This window comes from Columba livia, chromosome 11 (genome assembly GCF_036013475.1).
Source record: "Columba livia isolate bColLiv1 breed racing homer chromosome 11, bColLiv1.pat.W.v2, whole genome shotgun sequence".
NCBI classification, from domain to species: domain Eukaryota; kingdom Metazoa; phylum Chordata; class Aves; order Columbiformes; family Columbidae; genus Columba; species Columba livia.
Genome location: NC_088612.1, coordinates 6,168,453 through 6,190,346, shown reverse-complemented (window position 1 = coordinate 6,190,346; position 21,894 = coordinate 6,168,453). Strand labels below are relative to the sequence as shown.

The 21,894-nt window shown below is 41.0% G+C and overlaps 1 protein-coding gene across 7 annotated transcripts in view; it reads left to right on the top strand.

The window, feature by feature from the left end:
* AGBL1 (AGBL carboxypeptidase 1) overlaps positions 1-21,894 on the top strand; it is a 276,743-nt gene that overhangs the window by 97,156 nt on the left and 157,693 nt on the right. For all 7 annotated transcript variants that reach the window (XR_010475347.1, XM_065076581.1, XM_065076580.1 and 4 more), the window contains one exon: positions 10,586-10,766. Coding sequence is in view for 6 of the 7 variants with exons in the window: in XM_065076581.1 (XP_064932653.1) it covers positions 10,586-10,766 (181 nt within the window). In the remaining variant the exon portion in view is untranslated. The remainder of the gene's footprint in view (positions 1-10,585; positions 10,767-21,894) is intronic.

Below are 21,894 nucleotides of genomic sequence, written 5' to 3'. Positions count from 1 at the left end.
AGGGGCCAACTTTGTCCCATGTATCTTTCTGTCAAGTATTCTGGAATTCTGGTTGTGCCATATGATCCTGCTTCCTTCTTTGTCCTTGGAGTATTTCTGTAGTAGAATTGCTTGAAAATAACATACTATTGAACTTCAGGTTTCGTCTTTGTTATCTTCTTAGGAAAACTCACGTTCTGCTTATGGCGTAAACAACTTACGTGAGCTCTTGATCTGAGGTTTGAACACACGATGTCAGAACGCTGTTATTTCTAGGGTGCTGGAGGGAAGTAGGAGAATAGTGATAATGTCATTAACATTAGGTCTGCTACTGGTGTGAATTTTCCTAAGCACTTCAAGGGAGGAAAAAAAAAAAAAAAAAGAAAAAAATTATGTTGTTCCATTTATTGTGTTTTAGACATGAAGTGCTAGTGCCTCTCACTTTGGTCTTTATCAAGATGAAACTTATACACAAAAGCGGGTTTCTTGTCAAGGCTGAAGTAGGCAGGAAGCTGTAACATTTGTGGTGGACACTAGGATGGTCTTCTAGTTTGAAGATATTTCTTCATCATTCTGGTGCTATGTACTTCTGGTTCAGTCAAACTCTGCTTTGTGTCTGTTAAACAACATGTCATGTAGTCTAGAAGATGAAAAATGGTGCTGCTTATGTCATGATACAAGATCACTGGGCCAACACTAGTTTTGCTGACATGATGATCTGATTGAAAGACCTTTTTTGTTGTTCCTTTATTTGTACTCTCTTGCTCAGTTGTTTGTGGGGTTCATCTAAAAACTTGTCATCAAGACAAGTTTCATTATTCAGAATTGGCAGACAGTTTTACCTTATCAATCTTTTGTCTGTGGAAATTGAGTATTTCCTTTGGGATCAGCTTGGGTAATGCAGTTCTAAAATTTAGGATAGACTTGGACAACAATGATGTAAGAGTCAATTTAGTGACACCACAAATGAAGTGAACCTGTAGAAGATTCTTTACTGTGAACTCGTTGATATAGTGAAGTGTTAGAAGGTGTCTTTTGTAGACTTGTTTTCTTTCCTTTTTCTCAGACTTTTTTTTTTTTTTCTGTATGTAACAAAACACACAAGCAGAAACTTATGGATTGCTTACTGCAGGAGAAATACATGATAATATTTTTAAGCAGCATTCCCTTCCAGGATATTTCTGAAGCAATGGAGTGATAAAATATCAAATCAAGTGAAGACCAAGAATTAAATTTTTCCCATCAGAGCCAATCTGTGATGCTTTTTATCTTGACAAAAATTGATATTTTATCCCTTTGATAATGAAAGGCTCTGATTGCACTTCCTTTTAATATATTTTATTTCTTACAAGCCATTCCCTGAGGAAGAACTCATGTTAGAGGCAGAGATGGATTTGTGCCTCTTAAAGGCACAACACATGTTTAAGAATAAACATTGCTTTATGCTGTAGGTGGCATTAGATGGGTTTTAAATCTCTGGTCTGTATAGACAGTTTATGGGCAGAAAACTCTTTATAGAATCTGTCTTTTGTAGAGCAGAACTGCTTGAAGGACTACATAACAGATAAGTCATTTTCTTGTTAAATTGGGTTGTTATTCCCAGTGGTGAAAGAAACATTGACGAGTGCTGTATTTTCCAGACCCATTTTAGGGCTAACGGTTCCTAAGTTGATCTTAACTTGATGTGGTCAAAGAACGACTGGGCAAAATATTGAAATCTTCACATGGCTTTTTACCATTCCCCTCTTGCTTAGATTCCCAGAAGGAGATTTTCCAGAAAAATAAGTATCTCAGAACTGGATCCATGGAAATCAGTAACAAAAACAAATGCCTGTTGTGTTATTTCTGTCCCAAACTACTGCAAGATTGTTGTGTACAGAATGGCTTCTTGTGCTCTGGGCAATGTGGTTTTAATGTTAACTTCTAACTCTCCACGGGGGAGACTCTTCAATATAACTCACTGATATTCAGCCTAAATGTTTCTTTGTGAAGTTTCATCCCATTAACCCTGGCTTCACCCTAGTTTAGTCCTATAAGCGATTCCTCTTGCTGCTGTGCCTGTTCCCAAAGCAATGGCAGTGAAGGGCATGGGGTATCACACTGGGGTTAAGGCTGTATCTCATAACCAGAAGCTGAGGGTTGAGGCGTTAAGCACAGTGTGAAAACCATTTACTCCTGGAGTGTGCTCTGGGGGCATCCCCTCTGCAAGCAACTCCTGCTGCAAACTGTCCATCTGCTGCCCTTCGTTTCTGCAGAGAAGCTATTAATGCTGTTCACAGAGCTGGGGACGTGGCCAGGGGGCAGCTCATGCCTCTGAATTCACAGCTCAGTGATGCTCTGTCCTCTAGGTGAAGGGTCAGCTCGATCCCTTTACGGATTAGATACTCCGAGGTCTCTCTGGTTAGGGACGTAACTAGAAAGTGCAGAGTTGTTGCTTTTACAGTGTTGGAAGGTGCTTTGGAAATGAGAAAGATGTGCTGTGAGTAGCGGATATATAGAATGAAATGTAAAAGTAAGGGGTAAAAATATTGCTGTTTTGGAGCTGAAGTCTTATTAAAGTCCTGACTGTTCTATTTGGGCAAATTCTTTCTAAAGTATCATATGTCACCAAAATCCCATTAAACTGTCACATAAATTATCAGAGTTTCCTTTTTCCATCACTGTGGATTACCCAGGGAGATATTTTTATGACAATGGAAGCTTTTTAGTCTGCTCCTCCTGCCTGATTTCATTTCAGATGAAATCCTTCTCTCAGAAAAGAGCCCATGGATTTCGTAGCTCTGTGGACCTCTGCACTCTGTACAGCGGTTATACTGCCCGTCTCTGCTGCACTTATCTCCTGCCTGCACCTTCTTTTAGGCATGGGACAATTTAGGGCAATGCTACCAGTTCTCTGATCATACTGAATGAGAACACTGTGGGATTGTTTTGACGGATCTCTGCTCCGATGTCTTCCAGTCTTCTGAGCATTCCCTGACTGGTACTTCTCTCAGGCCAGTGGTGTTATTTTCATATGAAGAAGCCCAAAAGGTTAAAGAGTCACATATGTACCTAACTTGGAAATACATTTTTTTTTTTTTTTCTACTTGCTGTGCCTGGGAATTATTGCATCTCTGCAAAGTAATCTAATTTTTTCCCGTGCTGGCTGAAAAACATACAAATTGATGGTCAGGCCATGGCAGTACAAAATACTTGAGTATCTGAAATTGCCTGCTGCCATAGAACAAATTAAGGTTGTAATGTGTGTGTTATAGAAGCAGGGGATGATAGATCCTTGCCTGCCTTTGACAGGTAATCTGGAGCTCACTACATCAGCTGGGTAATCTGTTGGGAGGGCTCTTGGAGTTGATTTTAGTGTTTGCTTATCACCCCTGTCAAAGGGTGCACATGCAGAAGCAGAGAACCAGTAGACTTAAGGGTAATAGAAGGACTTTGGAAGGTAATTAGTAATGAAAGGAATCCTAGTAATTATATTACTCCAATCTTCAAATGGTAGGACTGTCACTAACAGAGGAGGGAAGACAGAACTTTCCATAAATGTTTCTGTTCTGTATGTGAGAAGCCCAAGGGATGTCAAAATATGATGATGAAATAATTCTGATTAGTTGCCAATTAGTGGCTAATGCTTAACATATTTTAAAGTGGCTAACATTAAGTAGTAAGCAGACACCTTGCCTCAAAGAGATTGAAGGAGATGGTTGAGGTGCCCTGTGGACTGGAATAGTGATTTCAGCAGCTGCCAGAACACAGAGGTTATTCCAGAGGCCTGGAGGGGAGTCTTGGACCCAATTTCTAAAGAATTACCTATGTGGCTACAGGTCTTGTACTGACACTGTTCTGGGTGCTGTAGTGGCTTGATGCAGGAATTCATGAATAAGGACCTAGTGAAAGGTTCAGTAGCATAAATAGGCAGGCACACCAGTGAAGACAGTCAAGTCACTACAGATTTGCTTAGCTGATAGACAGTAACTTGCATTTATTTTTATGTAGCCTAGTCCCAGTGGATGGTGAGAACAACTGATTGCTATCTCTTTTTATAGCAGCCTTTTGTAACTTAAAGGTTATTTCCTCCCTCTCTGTTAATCTTTCCTTTCTGAGTTTAAAAGCCATTTTCTCCAATTTTTCTTTGTAAGTTATGACATCTGAACCTTTCATCTTTCTTAATGATCTCTATTCTAGTTTTCATCAAATTCATTTTTAAGCTGTGGTGGCCAGCAACAGGCACAGCACTCCAGCTAGCGAAAGTAACAGTGTTCCTCATCTTAGTGGTGACATTGGCTGTTACTACGTTCCAGGAGAGCTGCCACTTTTGGGACTGCATTGCATCACTAACTCATCTGCTATAATTCTCTGATTCTTCTTGGCAGTATTTCTTAACCAGATGTCTCCCATCTTGATTTTATTCCCTTGGAATCTGGCTGAGGAGAGCAGCAAGACCTGCCAGGAGCCTAAAGTTCATGAGGCAGTGGCTGATGAGACCTTGGCAGGGCCAGGAGTGATGGTGGGAAATTTAAACGTGGTGTAGCCAACACCAGCCCTCAGTCACCGAGGCAAGCAGCTCTGGTGATGACACAATCGAGTGTTCCAGTGTGGTTGCACCGGGGCAACCTCAAGGGAGCAGAGAGACCCTCTGGCAGCCTGAGCAACAGCAGCTGAGGAGACATGAGTGCAGCCAGGAGCAATGGTGGCCAAACTGCTCCTATGCTATAAAATAAACCCTGGGGAGCACTAGCAAGCAAGATGGGCACACATGTTGTGACATGGCAGTGCACACAGGGAGGGCTCTGTAACTTTGCTCCACCAAGGATCAGTTTTACCCACCTGGCAGAAGGGCATGTTCTCTCCAAACCCTGCACTTGTCACTACTGATGCAGCTTCACAGACAAAGCTCCAGTGGGAACAGGCTGCCACAGTTTGTGCCTGTCCTGATGGCAGTGCAGGACAGTATCAGAGCTGTGGGATGTGCAGCCAGGTACAGCAACTCCTCAGTGGCAGAGCTCCAGGAAGAGGTAAATGCAAGGTAGCTTGATTGTCATCAGGCTAATAAGGCAGCTGCACTGTAACAGCTGCATGGCTTCAGTTTTGAAGCTCAATGTTACCTGAGCAATTCAGAGGGTGTGCAGAGTGAGATAGGATATGTCAGTGAATGCTGAGTTGGTGTATTCAAAAATGTATTGTAATGCAGTGCTTGGAAATTCCAGTTAGAGTAATTCAGGTGCACTTACTTAAGATGGGGATGTTAGTTATAAATAGAAACAATTTGCAAAGACTTACAGTAGGTTTTCCATTGGATGTAAGTTCCAAAAATAAGATCTGGTTCTTCTTCACTCTTCTGCAAGAGGTATACTTTGATTTGAACAGGAATTGGTTCATGTGGGTTTCCTTTTGGCTTCAGTCATACAGGTCACACTAAATAATGGTAGTGGTTCTTGCTCCTTCAAGAGCTTGGGATTTTTGACTCTGCCCCAAAACAGACTTGACAACTTGTTTATGAATTTTCTAGAGCTAAAAAACAGCAGTGGTAGGATGTCAAGCTACACCAAGGCTGAACACTCTGTAGCCATCCATATTCAGCTCCCTGATCATCTCTGATTCAGAGGTGAACGAATTCATAAAACACATGCACAAAAGGAGGTTGCCAAGCAACTTGGAGCCTGAAGCTCCATAACCAAGCTATGAAGGTAGAGAAAAGGCAGCTGAGGCAATCTGTAGTGTTCACTTCTTTGCCATAGGTAACAGTAATAATACATATAACACAGACCTATTTAAGAAAGGAATAGCTCATTGCTAATTCTAGAAAACAACAGCTTGTCCTGCCTGACCGTGTATTTTGCTTCTGTCTTAAGTTTTGTCTGCTTTTGGAGCATTTAGCCAAAATCAGGGTCAACAAGGAGACAGCAATGTTGGGGAGAGGGGAGATGAGGCAAGGAAAGAGTTATCTTAAGGCAACTGAAAGATTGACAACTAGAGGAAAATTTTTATGAGGGAAGTGACTGACACAGATTCTGCCTCAGATTGGTCTCATGTTTTCTGTGATCTCAGTATCTGATGTTTTTTCCAAACATACTTTAATATATTCATTGGACATCACACCATATCCTGTCTTCTCTCTGCCTTTGTGTAACTGTGCAGCCTTGGGCATATCAGATGTGTCCAGGACAGGAGGCAGCTGTGACATACATGGAAGAACTGTATGGTGGTGCTCCTGTTTACCCATTGTTTGACTCATAGAGTACCCTGTAGTGACCATAGCTAATTAGCTTGAAAGGGAGAGTTTAACTTTCTTGGTTTCTGTCTACTACATTCTGGAGTAAACTTGACCTTTATTTGTGTAATGGTCATGATAAAGTCATGCTGCATTTTGGCATCAGGGGAAGAAAAATAATTTTAAGTCCTAATGGCCGTGGGACTGGGATAAATGGAAGAGAGGTATGCAGAAGCATAGCCAGAAAAATTCCTGTCAAGACCTGGATCTAGGTTGAATTTCTCACACCCTGCATATGTAATTCCATTTGATTCCTTATAAAATCCTAGCCTTGTGTTTCAGTGCCTTGTCCCTGTACAAATGACATGGCTCAAATCTCAGCTTGAAATAATTTAGAATATCAGCCCAGGTCAGGGCATATGGAACTGCATTTCATTTCCATTCTGTGCTCCTCTTGATGAGGGACGCTGCTGTGTTAATGGGGTTTTGTTCATTTCTTGCATGCTGCTTTCCCCAACTGATGTCACAATCAGTGACATCAAAGTCACCTCTTAGCGAACCTTTGTGGTGACATGACTAGTGGAGGATCCTTACAACAGTCAGGAGATTAAGTAGCAAGCCAACAGTACTGGAAGAACAAAGCTTGAATTTCCTGCATATATCCACAGTCAAAATGAATCAAGAGAAAGGGGGGTAGGAGGTAGGTGATACATTAGAATTATTACTCAAAGGGTTTTTGCTCAAAGTTTTACAAGAGGAATCTGTGATGCTTTAATCTCTCACCTCGGGTATTGTTGGTGCCACGTTATATTCTGGACATACTGAAATGTAACACAGTGTAACGAGACGTGATCTGCTGGACAAGACTTTATGTAGCGTGAAAAGGTTCCTCTGCTTTCTCTTTTTATTATTTACATTCCCAGAGAAGGTTATGTGTCATGTGGGCTTTGCAGAAATCAATTGCAAACCTGAGCTTTCTGGCAGCTTCCCAGGAACGTGGGGGGGATTTTGCTGAAGTGTTGGACTGAGGAGTTTGAAGACTCAAGCTCAGCCTTGGGCCTGGAAGGACATATGTGAGAAAGCTTGTAGTTGTCTGTCCTGAAGATAGATTTAGCATGGCACAAGAGGTTGTCACAAGCCACTCTGAGATAGCACAGAGGAAGTGCAGCTGAGCACCAGTATAAACCAGTAAGCTATGCTGGATAGCACTGAAGTGCATAAGTCTTGATTAGTGCCTGTCAGTTGGAGTGCAAGAGTGTGGCTGTGAGTGAGCTTTAATGTTTATCAGAGTTATCACAATAATTTCAAGGCAGATAAGTGACTGGATATGTTGTAAAGCATAGGACTGAGTGACTCCTGCTTGCCAGAGACTTAAATCTCTGTTTCCCAGGTGTTTCAAGGGTAGCAGGTTTTATGGCCATGTCATCAGTTCTTTGCTCTATTTACTGCTTCGTTAGTCTTCATTGTGGGTGCAGTCAGGGGGAGCACAGCATTCGGATATGGGATTTGTCTGCGATGGCTTCTGTGAAGGGAACAGGCAGTTAGCAAGCTCTGAGGTCTCTTTGCTGGTACATACCTTCTTTACGACTCTCTTGTGGATGGGATGTCAGAGCTGTGGATGTGCTTGTCAGGAGGGGGGTGCATTTAAAGGAAACTTTAACTGGAGTAGAGAGACTTCCTTGGCTGGACCCACAAGCTGTGGGCCTCTCCATTGTCACCCTCAGGGAAACAGTGTAGATGATCTCTCTCTGGTCTCTTCCCCTCCCGTTCCCTGGGTTTTAAGGTCTGGAAACTCCAAAAGCTTTTCTGACATTGAATCTAAGTAAGACAAACTTGACTTTGATCAGCCTTGAGAGGAAGAACAGAACTCGGGTCTCTGCCAGTCCCATGCTATTTGCAATTAGCAGAATTATAGCAAATTTTTCTGGGTTTCTGAGATGAGAAAGCTCTTTCTTGGTTTCTTTTTTCTTATTTTAACCGAGGAAAGAACCTCTCAATTAAGATGCTGTGCTCTCTCCCAAAATACAGAAGACGTAAGAGTTGTTAAAGCTGTGTTCATCAATTGCAAAAGAGAACATGTTTTATTTTGCTTTGTGCTATTTACAGCTGTTGTCCATTAGGAGTCCTCAAGAGCCTCATTCGCAGCTACAACAGCACAGTCCCATAAGTTTAGCTCGGCAATGAGCCTGCAAAACAGCACTAAATCATGGTGATGGGAGAAAGACGAAAATGTTTGGAAATGGCAAAATGCAGTTGATGTCTTTGTGAAAGCTCGTTTTTGCTTGTTGGTATTTTAAAGCATTGCTAAGGTAGACTGTAATACACAACTAGCTGGAGCAAAATAGAAATTGTGTACTCCAATTTTTGGGAAAAAAAAAAATGAGTGGCTAGTAGTTTTTCAGGAGCTAAGAGAGTCTTTTGCAGTCCATAAGTGCCCTAGGTACTTACAGATGCACATTGATTAAAATGTACCAACTTCACAATGAGGTAAGGTGTAAGAATTATAAAAGACTAATATATGGCTGTTAAGAAACAGAATTCCAGTAGCTTTACTGGCCCAGAATGTGGTTACTCTGTGTGAGCTCTTTGAGCTGAGAGTGCAGTTCTCATGCCCACCAATAGCTGCAGTATAAAGCATGGATGTGCATAGATGTGGAGGGTGGATTTTGCCAAATCCGAGTACATTCCCGAAAGATGTAACTAAATTGTAATGTACATATTGAGTGGAACTGTGCAAAATATGCAGTTAAGGAAAAAAATCAGTGCTTATTCCTGGTTTGACTGTGAAATGAGAAATTTAATCTGTATTTTCAGCTCCAACAGTCTTTGCTTTGTCAGGCAAATAGCGAAACACCTCTTTAATAACATCTATATTTTTCAGCATGGTGTTCTACCTCCCAGTTTCACATTAATTTATTAATGATTTGTAGAACATTTGGAAGCTGAAGGACAGCTTTGGGAGCTAAGGACGAAGGCGTATAACTTGCTGATTCACCATTTGTTTAAAAGGGCACTCAGCTGATGCCTCAGGATTGTTTTCTGTCCTGTTACCACTCCCAAGCCTGTCATTTGGGGTCCCTCAATTCATTTCAGGGAACAGGGCCTGAGCTCTGATGTTGCCTGGTAGAGCAGGACAAACCTCTCTTGGCATAGTCGTGATGCTCTGACAGATAATGGTTTCCACTAAAGTAAATCTGTCAGGTTGACTTGTGACAATGCCTTGAGATCATGAATGCTCGCAGAAGGACCATTTTAAGAGAGATAATTGCGTTGTCCTTTCCTTTTATTTTCTGTGCCTGGCAGGTGTCTGTCTGCCTTCTCCTGTTTCCTTGGCCCATCCATGGCGTGTGCTCAGCACAGATGGGCTCTTCAATGAATCTGCTGTCAATCTTGGTCTTTTCTAAGCATATATATACTGAGAGATTTTGGAGGACTTATAACTAGATCAAATGTGGGTGCTTTTTCACAGGAACAGCAAATAACATCTGATAACAAGGAAGCTTTCTCTGTTAAGATGCAAGACTGCTTTGAAACAGGTTCAACAGAGTTTATCAATGAACTGTTTAGTAAGACTTTTTTTTTTTTTTAAAAAAAAAGCCTCACTCCAAATTTTCTCCCCCACCCCCAAATCCCACAGTTTGTCTCCCGTGCCATTTTTATTGCTAGAAACAGCTGAACTCTTCTAGTTGCAACTTCTCAAAATCAGCTTTGTGTATCTGAGTGTGTCTCTATATTATATAAAATTGAAAACTGTCTTTCCACCAAATTAACAGCCTGCCTTAGCTCTACCTCTACAGCTTAACTAGGTAACATATTCATATATATCAGTTTAAATTGATTAGTTATTATTCTGACCCTAAACACAGTTACTGCCAGAAATCAGACAATTTGCATGTTCTTGGAGCCCTTATGGGTGGACAGATCTGCTTAGAGGCTTGGAAAGTTCTCAGCTGTTAACTGGGAAATGCTGAAAGTTGAGCAGGATCTCAAAAAAAAACACAATAGTAATTTCTAGCTTCTTTTAGATGGTACTGAAGTTTGATAGGGTCAGACTTTCAAGAATTGCCAGACAACATGCTGGTGTCATTTTGAGAGGCTGTAATCTGCACATGCAAAATTCCTTATAATGGTACATGTCAATATCTGTAAGGTATCATAGAATAAAGAAGCAAAGGGACAGGGATAAAACTAAACTAACATGCTGGTTCTGAGGACCAAACATGGGATCAGCTGGCAGATAGCACCTCTTGGAAATGTCTGGACTCTTTAGGGGTGTGTGTTCCCTAAAATGTAAGTTGGGTTGTTGTCTCAATTAAAAAGGAATAAAACCCACTTGTAAAAGTATTGTTCAAAGAGAAGTCCTGTCTAAGTTTTGGGGGCTTTTTTTGCTTTGTTTTACAGGCAATCGTCCTTACGTGTTTCTAATGGCCCGTGTTCACCCTGGTGAAAGCAATGCCAGTTGGGTAATGAAGGGGACCCTGGAGTTCCTTGTGAGCAGTGATCCCATTGCTGATCTCCTGCGGAAATGTTTCATCTTCAAGATTATCCCCATGCTTAATCCTGATGGAGTCATCAATGGCAAGTGAGTTGTGACATGTACTTATTTTGGGGTTTTGCTGGGTTTGTCTGCAGGCTTTACCCTGTGCAATAGCAGGATAATTCCCTTTGCATTGTATTTCATTATGTTATCAATCCTGTATGGAAAACGTGAATCTGAGAGATAGTCCAGTGTGCTGTCTTGCATTTGTCAGAAGTATGTGATTCTGTATTGTATGTGGCCATAAGATCTCGGAGTTGTCTGGATGGAGTATTAGCGGTGCCAGAGAAAATGGATCTGTCTTTATAAATGGAGGTCGGTTTGTTCTGCTAAAGCAGCAGGGAAGAATTCACCTGCAAGACAGATAAGCTTGGGAATAACTGGCTTTAATTAATGCTTTGTATAGTCTGGTATGGGGGGGAAGACAAGTAAGGATCTATTAAATGTTCACATTTTTGTGGAAATATTTCCATATAATGAAGCTCCCTCCTTCTCCTGCCTCCTATTTAATCTTTCCTCCCACATGTTTCCTAAGAAATACTGAATCTGAGCTTGGAAAATACAGATTTCTTTTTGCTTTCTTTGCATTATACCATCCCTGCCCACCCAGACTAACTTGCATTAGTGGAAAAAGTACAACTCTGCTGCTAATATGTTAACATGAAATAAATATTGCTATGCAGCCAGTGAAAGAGGAATCCTGTTTGAAGTCTTGAAGAGTACACTAAGATAAGGTAGCCTTTCAACTTTTTTGGAAAAAATCTCCAGTGTTTCTGCAGACAGTAGAGTTTGCTCACTTCATTGGGTGTTTGTGGAGTTAATAACTGTCAGTCCTGTCTCTGCAGGGGCAGGACATGATGATCACATTCCACTGTTAGGTGGCAAGTTTTATGATTTGACCTGGTGATAAGATCTTGCAGGTTTTGGGAACAACTGTGTCCCCTGGCTTGTTGATGATCTTGAAGATGAATGATCAACTTAGGCACTGAAACACACAGCAAAATGTGGAGGAAGAACTCTTTTTTTAAGCTGCATTCTCCTGTCTGCTTTTAAGTCAGGCTGTGTAGACTGAGTGTTACAGAAAAACAATCCTAAACAACAACCAAGTTGAGCTTGGTTCTAAACTAATTCATTTCAGTTTAGGGTGATGTGTTTGGCAGAGAGCAGATTGGAGTTTTCTGGCAGTCTCTGGTCTGTGACTATGAACAGTCACAGCTTTTATCCTGCTACACTCCCCAGGAACCTGAGCATCTAAGTAGTCTAGGACTGTAGCTGCATACTGCCCCAGAGTATCCGAAGCCTCTGCTGGCACCAAATGCTTCCTTGATCCTTCCAGGCAATAGAAGCAAAAAAGAAAGGTTGCATTTTTTTTTTTTTTATTTCTTTCACTGCACTTAATTAAAGTTTCCAGCAGATGGAGGACTAGAGGGAATGTCTGACCTTTTTTATCCATCTGTCAGGAGTAAGTGTAGCAGAGAAGGGGCCCTCAGGAGGGAGGATGTGGCTCTTGGTGACACCTGGATGAAGTGAATTGCCTGAACTCGTGTCACACGGGAAGGTGTTTTGTCTACCCTGGTCCAGATGAGTTTAAATTGTAGTTAAATCTGGTGATGAGTTAAAGTTGGGTAAGTCTTGCATGTGGGATAGAAGCAGGGGAACAGGGACTTGGTCATGGTTCTGTTAGCGATTGTGTGGCCTGGGGAAGACAGAGAACCATTCCTTTGTGCTTTAATTGAAATACTTTTGTTTTGTAAAGCCTCCTGTGGCACAGATATTCTTCTTGTTTCTTGCTACGTGCTTGTCTAGGAGACTTGGGTCCTACTACACTGAAGGTTTACTAGTGGTCTGCTGGACATAACCTTGCACGTTGAAAAAGGCAAATATCTTTTAGGCCCTTAATGTCTATATGTGTTCATGCAGATTTATTTGGCAGCTTAAGGTTCCACCTTGTCCAGTTTTAAACACTTTAGTGAAGTCTGTTATCTTTCAAGTCAATGTTAAAAGGGAAACTCTTTTCTGAGGGAGCTGGTCTATAAGCCATCATCGACCACAGTGTTTAGGAGAAAATACTTAACTAAATATTTTTTACAACCTATTTCATGAAGTGGCTTGTTTGTCCTGGGATTCACAATTGCTTTTGTGGAAGTACCACCAGGCACCCCAGAACAGACCGGTAGAGTGCCTGGTGTTCCCTCTGCCAACATCCCTGCAGTTATTTGCTAGTTTTATTCAAGTTTCTGTGTTCTCACACCTTCCCCCTCTGAGGACTGGAAATACGGAATGCATCAAATCCACAATCCAGGCCAAAAAATATCTTGGCTCTATGCTGTACACTGGGAATACCTACATGTGAGAGCCAGTGATCTTGTATCTTATTGTGAAACAAAGATTTTTTTTCTGTTTCAATGCCTCTGCTTTCATTTTGTTATCTCAGTATCTTTCTTTAAGAAAGAGTTGCATTCTTTTTTGTTGGCAGTTCTTTGAATCTCCTTACTCTCCCTCCTCCCCAGCCCTGTGTGCTTGGGTGCGAATAACACTTCCCTGCCCATCACAGTACATGGGTACAGAGGAATTCTTGCAGCAGCCCAGCTGTGCCCCGTCCCCAGCTGTGCCCCGTCCCCAGCTGTAGCTCAGCAGAGTGGTGCTGGTCCCAACAAGGTGCCACACAATCACGCTTTGGGAGACTCATGCAGCAACAAGATGATCAGAGCCTTGTTATTTGCTTTGGTTAATACTGTCTGAAAGCTACATGCAGAGAATGTTCATCTAATGTGGACAGGACTGCAGGAATGTGGTGATGCTCCACCTGTGTGTGACTGAGCTGGGAAACAGCTTTACACCCTTTCTTTTGCTCCTTTGGTGCACTGAGAATCTGTTCATGTCTGTCAGTGATGGAGAGACTTGCAGTTCTGTCACTGATGCTAAATGAAGGTAATGGTGATGCAAGTGTGCATGTACAAGTAGGGTTGTCATCACATAAAAATACAAATTGCTACTAAATATTGCAGCTAATTTGACTTTGTTCAATCCAGAGTTAATTGGTGAGCAATTGTGCTGCTGAGTGTTTTGCTTCATCCTGAACAGCACTGGAGTGTAGGGTTTGTCAAATAATATTCAGCTGATAATGGTTATATGTTTTAAATTTAATAAAAACCACTACTTTTCATAAAGTTCATCTTGTGCTTTCTACCAGACACTGGCTTTTGACTACTGCTGGCAACAGGTGCTGCCTCATGTGGACCTGTGGCCTGACCAGATATGATTAATTTTTTTCCTTGCAATTTATATCAAAATGAAAAAAATTAAATCTCCAAGACCAGTAGTGCAAGTTAGTCTGAAGAGACAGCCATGTACTTAACAGGAAGTGTCCTTGCAGCGTGATTTTATTTTGCACAAGTTGTTCTGTGAGAATCCAAAGTAACAAGTGTTGTTTGGTCTTGTGGCTTCACTACCTTGACCCATACCTCCAGCCCCTATTTAGGCTAAATCATAGTAAAGTGAGAAAACTTTAAAAGTACTTAATCTTGGAGTGTTGGAAAATCTATGAAGAAAAGTATCCCTTTCATGAGGACAGTGATATAAAATACAGTGAGTGAGCAAGAGTCTTGTGCTTTGTTCCTGTCTCTGCTACCGATGGACTATGAGACCTTGGTTATTTCTCCCCTCCTTTTGACTGAGTTTTCTTCCCTAGAGAATAAGGTGATGAGGTATCATAACCTTTGAGCAGTTTGAAAAGAAGCCTGAAGTATGCATATTGTGAGCATTTTACTTCAATATAGATCTACTACTGTTTTAACTTGTAAGCTTGTTTTTAACTTGAAAAGTGTGCAAAATATTATTCTCAGGAAACTCTAGATTTATGAGGAATGGTGCAGAGTAGCCTTTGGTGAAACTTTCTTAGGTTGGTTTTAAAAAAAAGTTATCTGTTCAAGTGAAATCTTTGTACCCTGAAACTAGATTAATTGTAGTCACAGTTCTGTAAAATCTGGAAAGCAGGTTTCAGTAAGGAAACTTGTAAAAAGCCTAATTACAGAGGCACAAAAAGGGGCTTTTATGAAGAAACAGAACGCTCTTTGCTGTCCATACTGTTCCACTTTATCACACATTTGAGTATGGAGTGGTGAGTGTGCTCATGTGCGCCTGTGCAGTTCCATGAGAACTTGTGATGTGGTCTTACACTGTTGTCTGCACCTGCTGTGCATCATTCTGCCAGCAGCCTGCTCATCCAGCTGTTCTGCAATATCTGCTTAGACCTGCAAGCCATCTGCACACACATGCTTGGCACTCCCACATGTGTGCTCACAGTCACGACATGGTAGTCAATGTTTTCTGGTTTTGGCTTGACTTTTCCAGACACTGCAGTTCTAGATAAATATTGCTATTTATTTTACCTAAATTTATGGATATTAATTATATTTGTATAACCTAATTTATATCACCATAAGCAGCAGTAAAAAGTGATGCCAAATTCTAACACTCGATGCCGGTTTGAGGGTTTTTTTCCCCCAGCTCCCAGAAGTGTTAAATTCAAAATGATTGGCCTTGCAAGATCATTGATCAAGCAAGAAGTTGAAGCTCCTGGGGAAGTGATTTTGTTTTAAAAATACTTCATGTGCAGACTGCTCATGGAGTGTCTGTGTAGTTTGTGTATTCAGAAATTCTCTTCCAGCTCACAAATCCCTAACTTGGCCCATATTGTGGTTCTCTGAGTTCATGTCTCACTCCGATGTTGCCATCTTTGTCCTCTTCCTTTTGATGTTTCCTCTTTTTTTTCTTCTGTCTGCTCTTTTCTTACTTTCCTCTCCCTTCTGTTGAATCAAAAAAGCTTCTAAATGAAAAGAACTTCATGCATTTTATAAATTATTTGAACCAATTGGTGGAGATGGGAGCTTGTGAGTATTTTTTTTTTTTTGTAAATGCAGATGAATTTTTTGGAAGCTGCATGATTTCTTCAAAGCCATGGGGTAACCAGAGTAGCAGTTAAGAAGAGGGAATCCTGATTTGTTTTTTGGATTATAGTCATGGCCTATTCTTTATGTGGTTGAAAAATGCTCTGTTCCTTCCTGTGCCTGTCCTCCCGCAACACAGGCTGAGTAAAGCTTTACTGAGCTCAGAGGTAAAGCAGGTGAGGTGCTGGATTTATTGTCTCTCCTTTGGTATCCACTCCCACTTCAGTTAGGCTGTTTATTCCATTCTGTTTTAGTTACAGGGCTTTGTTCATTACCTTCTCAAATCCAGCAGAGAAAAGCTTTACTTATTTTCCACTTACTGAATTGGAGAGATAGAAACATTCAGTAAAATAACTTGTACAACAGGTTTCCTCTGCACACTCTTAGAAGTTACAAATGGAAAAATGAGTGTCTTCCTGCTTATTTTTTGAAATCTGGTCCTTTGTTTTTTTGAAGGACACTCTCTTAAGAGTAGCAGCAGAACATTTGTCCCTATACCCCAAACTCACTATTTGTATATGTGCCTTTCTCCCATTTTAATGTTTATCTCTTGCATTGTGTTCTCCAGACAATAAGAGGCAGAACTGATCAGAAGCAGGGGAAAAAAAGCCAATGGCTATTCTAAGGAGTTGGTTTGTGATCCAGAACTGCATCCTCAAGAATTAAATCTTGAGGTGATGTCATACAAAACTCTATAACTGTAGACACCCCTTCTTCCTTTCCTTCTTCTCTTTATTTCTTCTCAGTGGTCAGAGCATTGAAGAAGAGTTTAATTCCCAGGATCTAGCTTTGCATAACTCCAAAGGCTCTCTCCAAACTAGGTAATTTGTGATGTGCATGTTTCTCTAAGGATGGCACAGAGTTGTGGGAAGGCTGGGAAAGGTATGTTTTGAACCCTGCCATTAATGCAGTGGTGGAGTTTGGCTCTAGGAGAGGCATACTACAGGATTAGTGTGCAGCAGTTGTTTGGTAGACACTGAACGAGTATGTCCCCCGTGTTGTCTTCAGAGGCCCTGCATCTAAATCGACACCACCATGCCAAAACTGGCTGGGTAGTTGGATGTGGAAGCCAAGGTATACTTGGATAAAAGAGCATTTTGTAGAAGATTCAACCCTTATTTACAGTGGCTGTGCTCAGAGTTGCACATTGTAAGGTGGGATGTTTGTGTGCACTGATACTTTCCTCAAGACCTCAGAGGAGATGAAAATGCCAGTTCTTGGAGTGTCTGTACTGGCTTGGTATGTGGCTCACTTTGCCCAAGTGGAGTAGAAGTTTCCCCAGTTATTTGCTGTTTTGAAACTTCTGGTATTGCTTCTGTTGCCATCCACTGAGAGGCCAGTGATGGATTTGGGAGCTTAGAGTAGCAAATGTGTCCAGACCATGCACAGCATGAGCTAGAACACAAGTTGCAGTAGTGTTCTTCAGCTCTCATCTCTGCAAGCTGTTCCTTGGTAGAGCCAGAAGTGGGGTCTGGCCCTGCACCTCTCTGTGCTGTGGGGGGTGCCCCAATTTAAACCAAGGCTCTTTGCCCTGTGCTGATGTGACAACCCATCCTTGGTTCCCTTTCTGTGATAAACATCTGTATGTAGGTAGCTTCACCCCAGGACTCTCCCTTCTGACAGCGCTTCCTATGCAATATTGTTTATTCCTTCCTTTATCAGCGGGAGCTGCTGGGCCCCCTGAGTTATTAGCTCTGTTCACTCATTGTCAGTGTTTCCTCCTTTGTAAATATGTCCCCATACGTCTCTGCTCCAGAGGAATACGCTTTCTCTTCTATTTACTGCTTTCCCCGGGCCCCCACCTCCTCATCGCGCTCTCCACCCAGTGGCCCAATAACAGCCAAGGAGATAAATAAGCTACATAACTCTTCCCAGCTATTATTTGTTGTTGTTGTTGTTGCCCTGCATGGTAATATATATAATAACAAGGAAACAAATCTTATTACTAAAGTAATTACAATAAATAAAAAGCCGAGAGGGGAGATGAGGGAAGGATCTGTTGAGGGAGTGATTGCAGTAGGATTTTTTAAAATTTAATTTACTTGAGATGTTCTCTGCCACTTTGTTGATACCCTGCTGAGGGGGGCTGTGACTAATTAGCAGCCAGCTGTTGTTCTAACACCCTCACCTAATTTATTATGTGACTGTCTCTGAAACAGGAGCTTGTGTGATATCACTGTCTATGGGACTCAGCACCAGCCTCGTGCCAGTGGCTGACTTTATTGCTTGGTGCTTTTGTTTCCCAGAAGCTGAATAGCTGAAATTTTGGGTGCTTTGCTGTCATTCCTTTTATCTTCCAGCATAATCCATATGCTTCCAGGAGTCTGGGCTAGAAAGTCCACGCAATCTATTGCATTATAACTGCTTGTCCTAGTGTCCAGAGTAATAACAGACCAAAACAACTGCTATTTTTTTGACAAATTGCCCAGAGAACTGCACACTGTCTGTGTGCCTTGGTAGAGAACAAAATAGACTGAGCAGCAGAAAGTCTGGTGTGGGCAGGGTCTAGGGGTTGTTAAACTCTGAAGTCTGGAACCTCATTCTCTTGCTTGTAGGTTTCTTATGAAAGTACTGTATTACTACTTGTCAGTAGAATGGAGATAACAGGATCATCTGTCTTCTAAATGGTCCTGAAAACTAATTAGCTAATGGCCATATTAAGAACTGGAAGGATTTAATGTATTGTCCGTTGTTTCATTAGTCTTTCATTCGCAAAAGCATGTGAAGGCTTTGTAAAACTCTGAAACAGTAAAGGTACCCCAGGAATTGAGTGCATCTCCATTGGCTCTTTCATATGCAATTTATATTGGTGATGCATGGTCACCTGGGAATTTCACTGCAAAAAATCACTTGATGTGGGCTCAGTGATATTACTGTCTTGGACTATTAAATGCTTTAGCTTTCAGCCTTGGAAATTATTTCATTTTAGATAGGTTCTACCTTGTATTTTCAAGTTCACATGAATATTAGATATGAACATTATGTTCCACAGGCTCAGAAAGGAATAATTTTGTTCTGCATTTGTGTCTATTTTCCTGACCGACGATGGGAGTTCATAATCCAATGTGTGCACTCCTTTGAAGACATTTCCAGGAGCCAGGAGACCGGTGTACAAAGCTGGCTTTCAGTAAAGTTAATGAGATGATTGAATTATATTATTATTCCTGTTAGCTTGATTGTGTTTCATTATCCCTTTTGTTTGTTATTATGCTTATTTGAGTCCCCTTTGTGGCGTGTTATTCCCATAACAATTGTGACTGTGCTAGGCTCTGTGTAGAGGTAGGCGAGGAACAGCTAGTCCCTTGTTAGGGACTGAGGCATTAGTGGGACAACCTGTGTGCTGGGGTTGTTGAGGGTGAAAAGGATGCTGGGGTGTTCATTCTTACTCATCCTGGTCCTTCTCAGCCCTGGCCACATGATGTATTTAGAGGAGATATGAGCTTTGTAGTTACAGCTCTTCTTTAGTATTACATCCTGGGACAGGGAAAGTGTTTTGCTGCAATGACTTCTGCAACCTCCTGAGGAAGCTTTGTGAGGGATACCTCAGTATCATCAGTGCAGGAATTGGAGAATTGTATTAAAAATCGGGAATCTCTTTATACCTTCTTGGAAGCTGCAGGACGTACCTTGCAAACCTTGACCCAGCTGGCTGCATTGGTAAACCTTCCCTGAGAAAAACTGTAATTACTGCTGAACTTGGATTTTACTTCTTACCTGATTGTGGTAGACATCAAATACTGATATTGAAGTTGATTATTTTGGAGATGAGGTAATGACATGAGTCAAGGGTCTGTTTTGGTCACCCATCTCAAGATCACATCTGCTTTTCTAAATCTAGTGCTTATTGGAAGCTACAGATCCAGAGCTGGAGTTGTTATTCATAGGATGGGCAAAGAGAAGTCCACAAAATGAAATTGTAAAAACTTCACTTTTATAGATGCAGTGAAGAATGTCCAATACTTTACTGCAATATCTACACTACCTGGAAAGCTAAAATTGCCTGGGAATGGAGGTTATTGTCTCTTGTAATATACCTTCGCATATTACATTGTGTAATAAATCAGGCGGTATTTCTTTAGCCCTGAAAACTGGACATCCCTGGAGTTCCAAGTGACATTTCACATTTTATGTGACCATTCAGTCCCTTTTAAGTACTAAAACATCATTTTTTGTGAAATATGCACAGAAATTTTTTAAAGCCTATGAATAAGAAAGTCTGGAGCTCAGTTACGTAAGTGTAAAGCTGCTTTTCCATGAGTTTGATTTAAAAAAAAAATTCTGCTTTGGATTAGCTCTGTGTTTTGGCTAAAGTTGTTCTTTAATATTTTTATTTATTTCTGTATTTCTCTTTTCCCCTTCTTCTCTCTTTGGAATCTGTTATTCAAATGTAACAATAAAAGTTGGCGAAGTACTGTGATAAGAGGGGAGATATATAATGGTCTTGGGTTGGAGAAATGGACTAGCAATTGGAAACGATGTTTGTAGAAATGGGACTAAGAGGCTTATCCACAAAAATAAGCCTTATTTGAAAGCTTGTGTTTTCAAAATCGCTTGTGCAAAAATACACCTTCAGAGGGCCAGCTGAGCTTGAATTTTTCACCTGCACACATGGTTCATATGATTGTACATGTAATTGGGGTAATTATATGGGCAAATATTGCTTCAGTGATTTCAGCAACTTGCCACCCTAATTTATAAATGCAACCAAATGTCCCACAGAAACATCAAGAAAAGTAAAACTGGAAAATTGAATCAATGTTGGAATGACAGAATCAGAATTCAAGCAGTGCAGCTGGAAGTCAGGAAACAAAAAATCAGCAACGTTTTAATGCAGCAAAGCAGCTCTGAGTCTTGAAGAGGCAGAAAATCTGAAGATCTTTTGAAGACATAGTTCGTATTTGAACACATCTCAGCTCAGTGATACCATAACCCTGATAGGGACTCTCAGGTGACTGTGATGATATTTCACTCCTTGGAAATAGTGGTGATTTATGCTATAAAATTCTATAGAAATTATGCTGTGTTTGAACTGTATAAAGCTGAATAACTTTCCACAGCCTTTTAGAATTGTCTTGTTGAATTTCACAAGTAGATGTGTCCTTGTATAAATTGGTTATATGTTCCATTATATCCCATAGGACTCTTCCATGTCTGCGGAAGCAGAACATAGAGAAGAACTGGCAGTGAACAATGTAGTCTAGGTCTTAATTCACATTTTGAATTGCTTTCATTTGTCTGCCACAAATGACAAGGACTTAAGGCATAATTATAATAATAGTTGGAGAAGAGCTACTATATGAAAGCATCTCTACTAGCAGAGTTTCCTTCTCTGTCTCCCGCGTTCCTCACATTTTTCTCCCGAAATGTTCATAAGCTCAGCTTTTGAAGGAGAAGGAAGTATCAGTTGTCCCGGGGGGCACTTGCTCCCACTGCGCACTGCCTGAAGCAGAAATTCTGTTCCTAGTTCCAGCTCTGGTCAGTGGTGTCTTCCTACCAGCAGTAACACTAATGAAAACCTACTTCTTGAGAAACGCTTCCTGTATTCATTGTCTGTTAGCTAACAAAAGGCCATTAACATAAAAACAAAAAGCAAAGATTAAAAAAGCAATGATTTTTGTCTTCCCTGTAACGGTTATGGCACATGAGAGGATGTAAAATGCAGAGCAGCTGAACACTCATAAACTATTTTAATACCATTTAGAAATGAGAAGAAGCAGGGAACCAGGCTTACGTAGCAATGTGGTTTATTGCACTAATCAGTCACTTCTACAGAGCACTATCATGGTTTTAAATCTTCGGTCCAGTGATGTGGAAAAAAATTAGTGGTCTCTCATCCAAGTCTCTAATAGATCTTGGTCGATATCATAGAAATCTCAAGTACCACATTTGAGCTAGCAGTGAATTCTCTGCTTAGATGGATATAATGTTCGGCAAAGCAGCTCTGGATTATACTATACCTGTGATAACAGAGCAGTAACACAAGGTCTAAAAGTGAAGTAGAAAGAGCTATGGGAGGTTAAGACTAAGCTATATTTTGAGTGTTTTTATGTGGCAAAAGTAACGTCTTTGGGGCTAGGCTGAGATAGCTGGAAAGGCACCTGACACTTTGTGGGTTGAACCATCCGCAGGGAATAGCCAAACCTTTTGTTGATTTACTTGTCTAGTGTCCTGCTTTAAACACGGTTAAAGGTTAGGCATGGAAATCCCTAGTGTGAAGAGAGTGG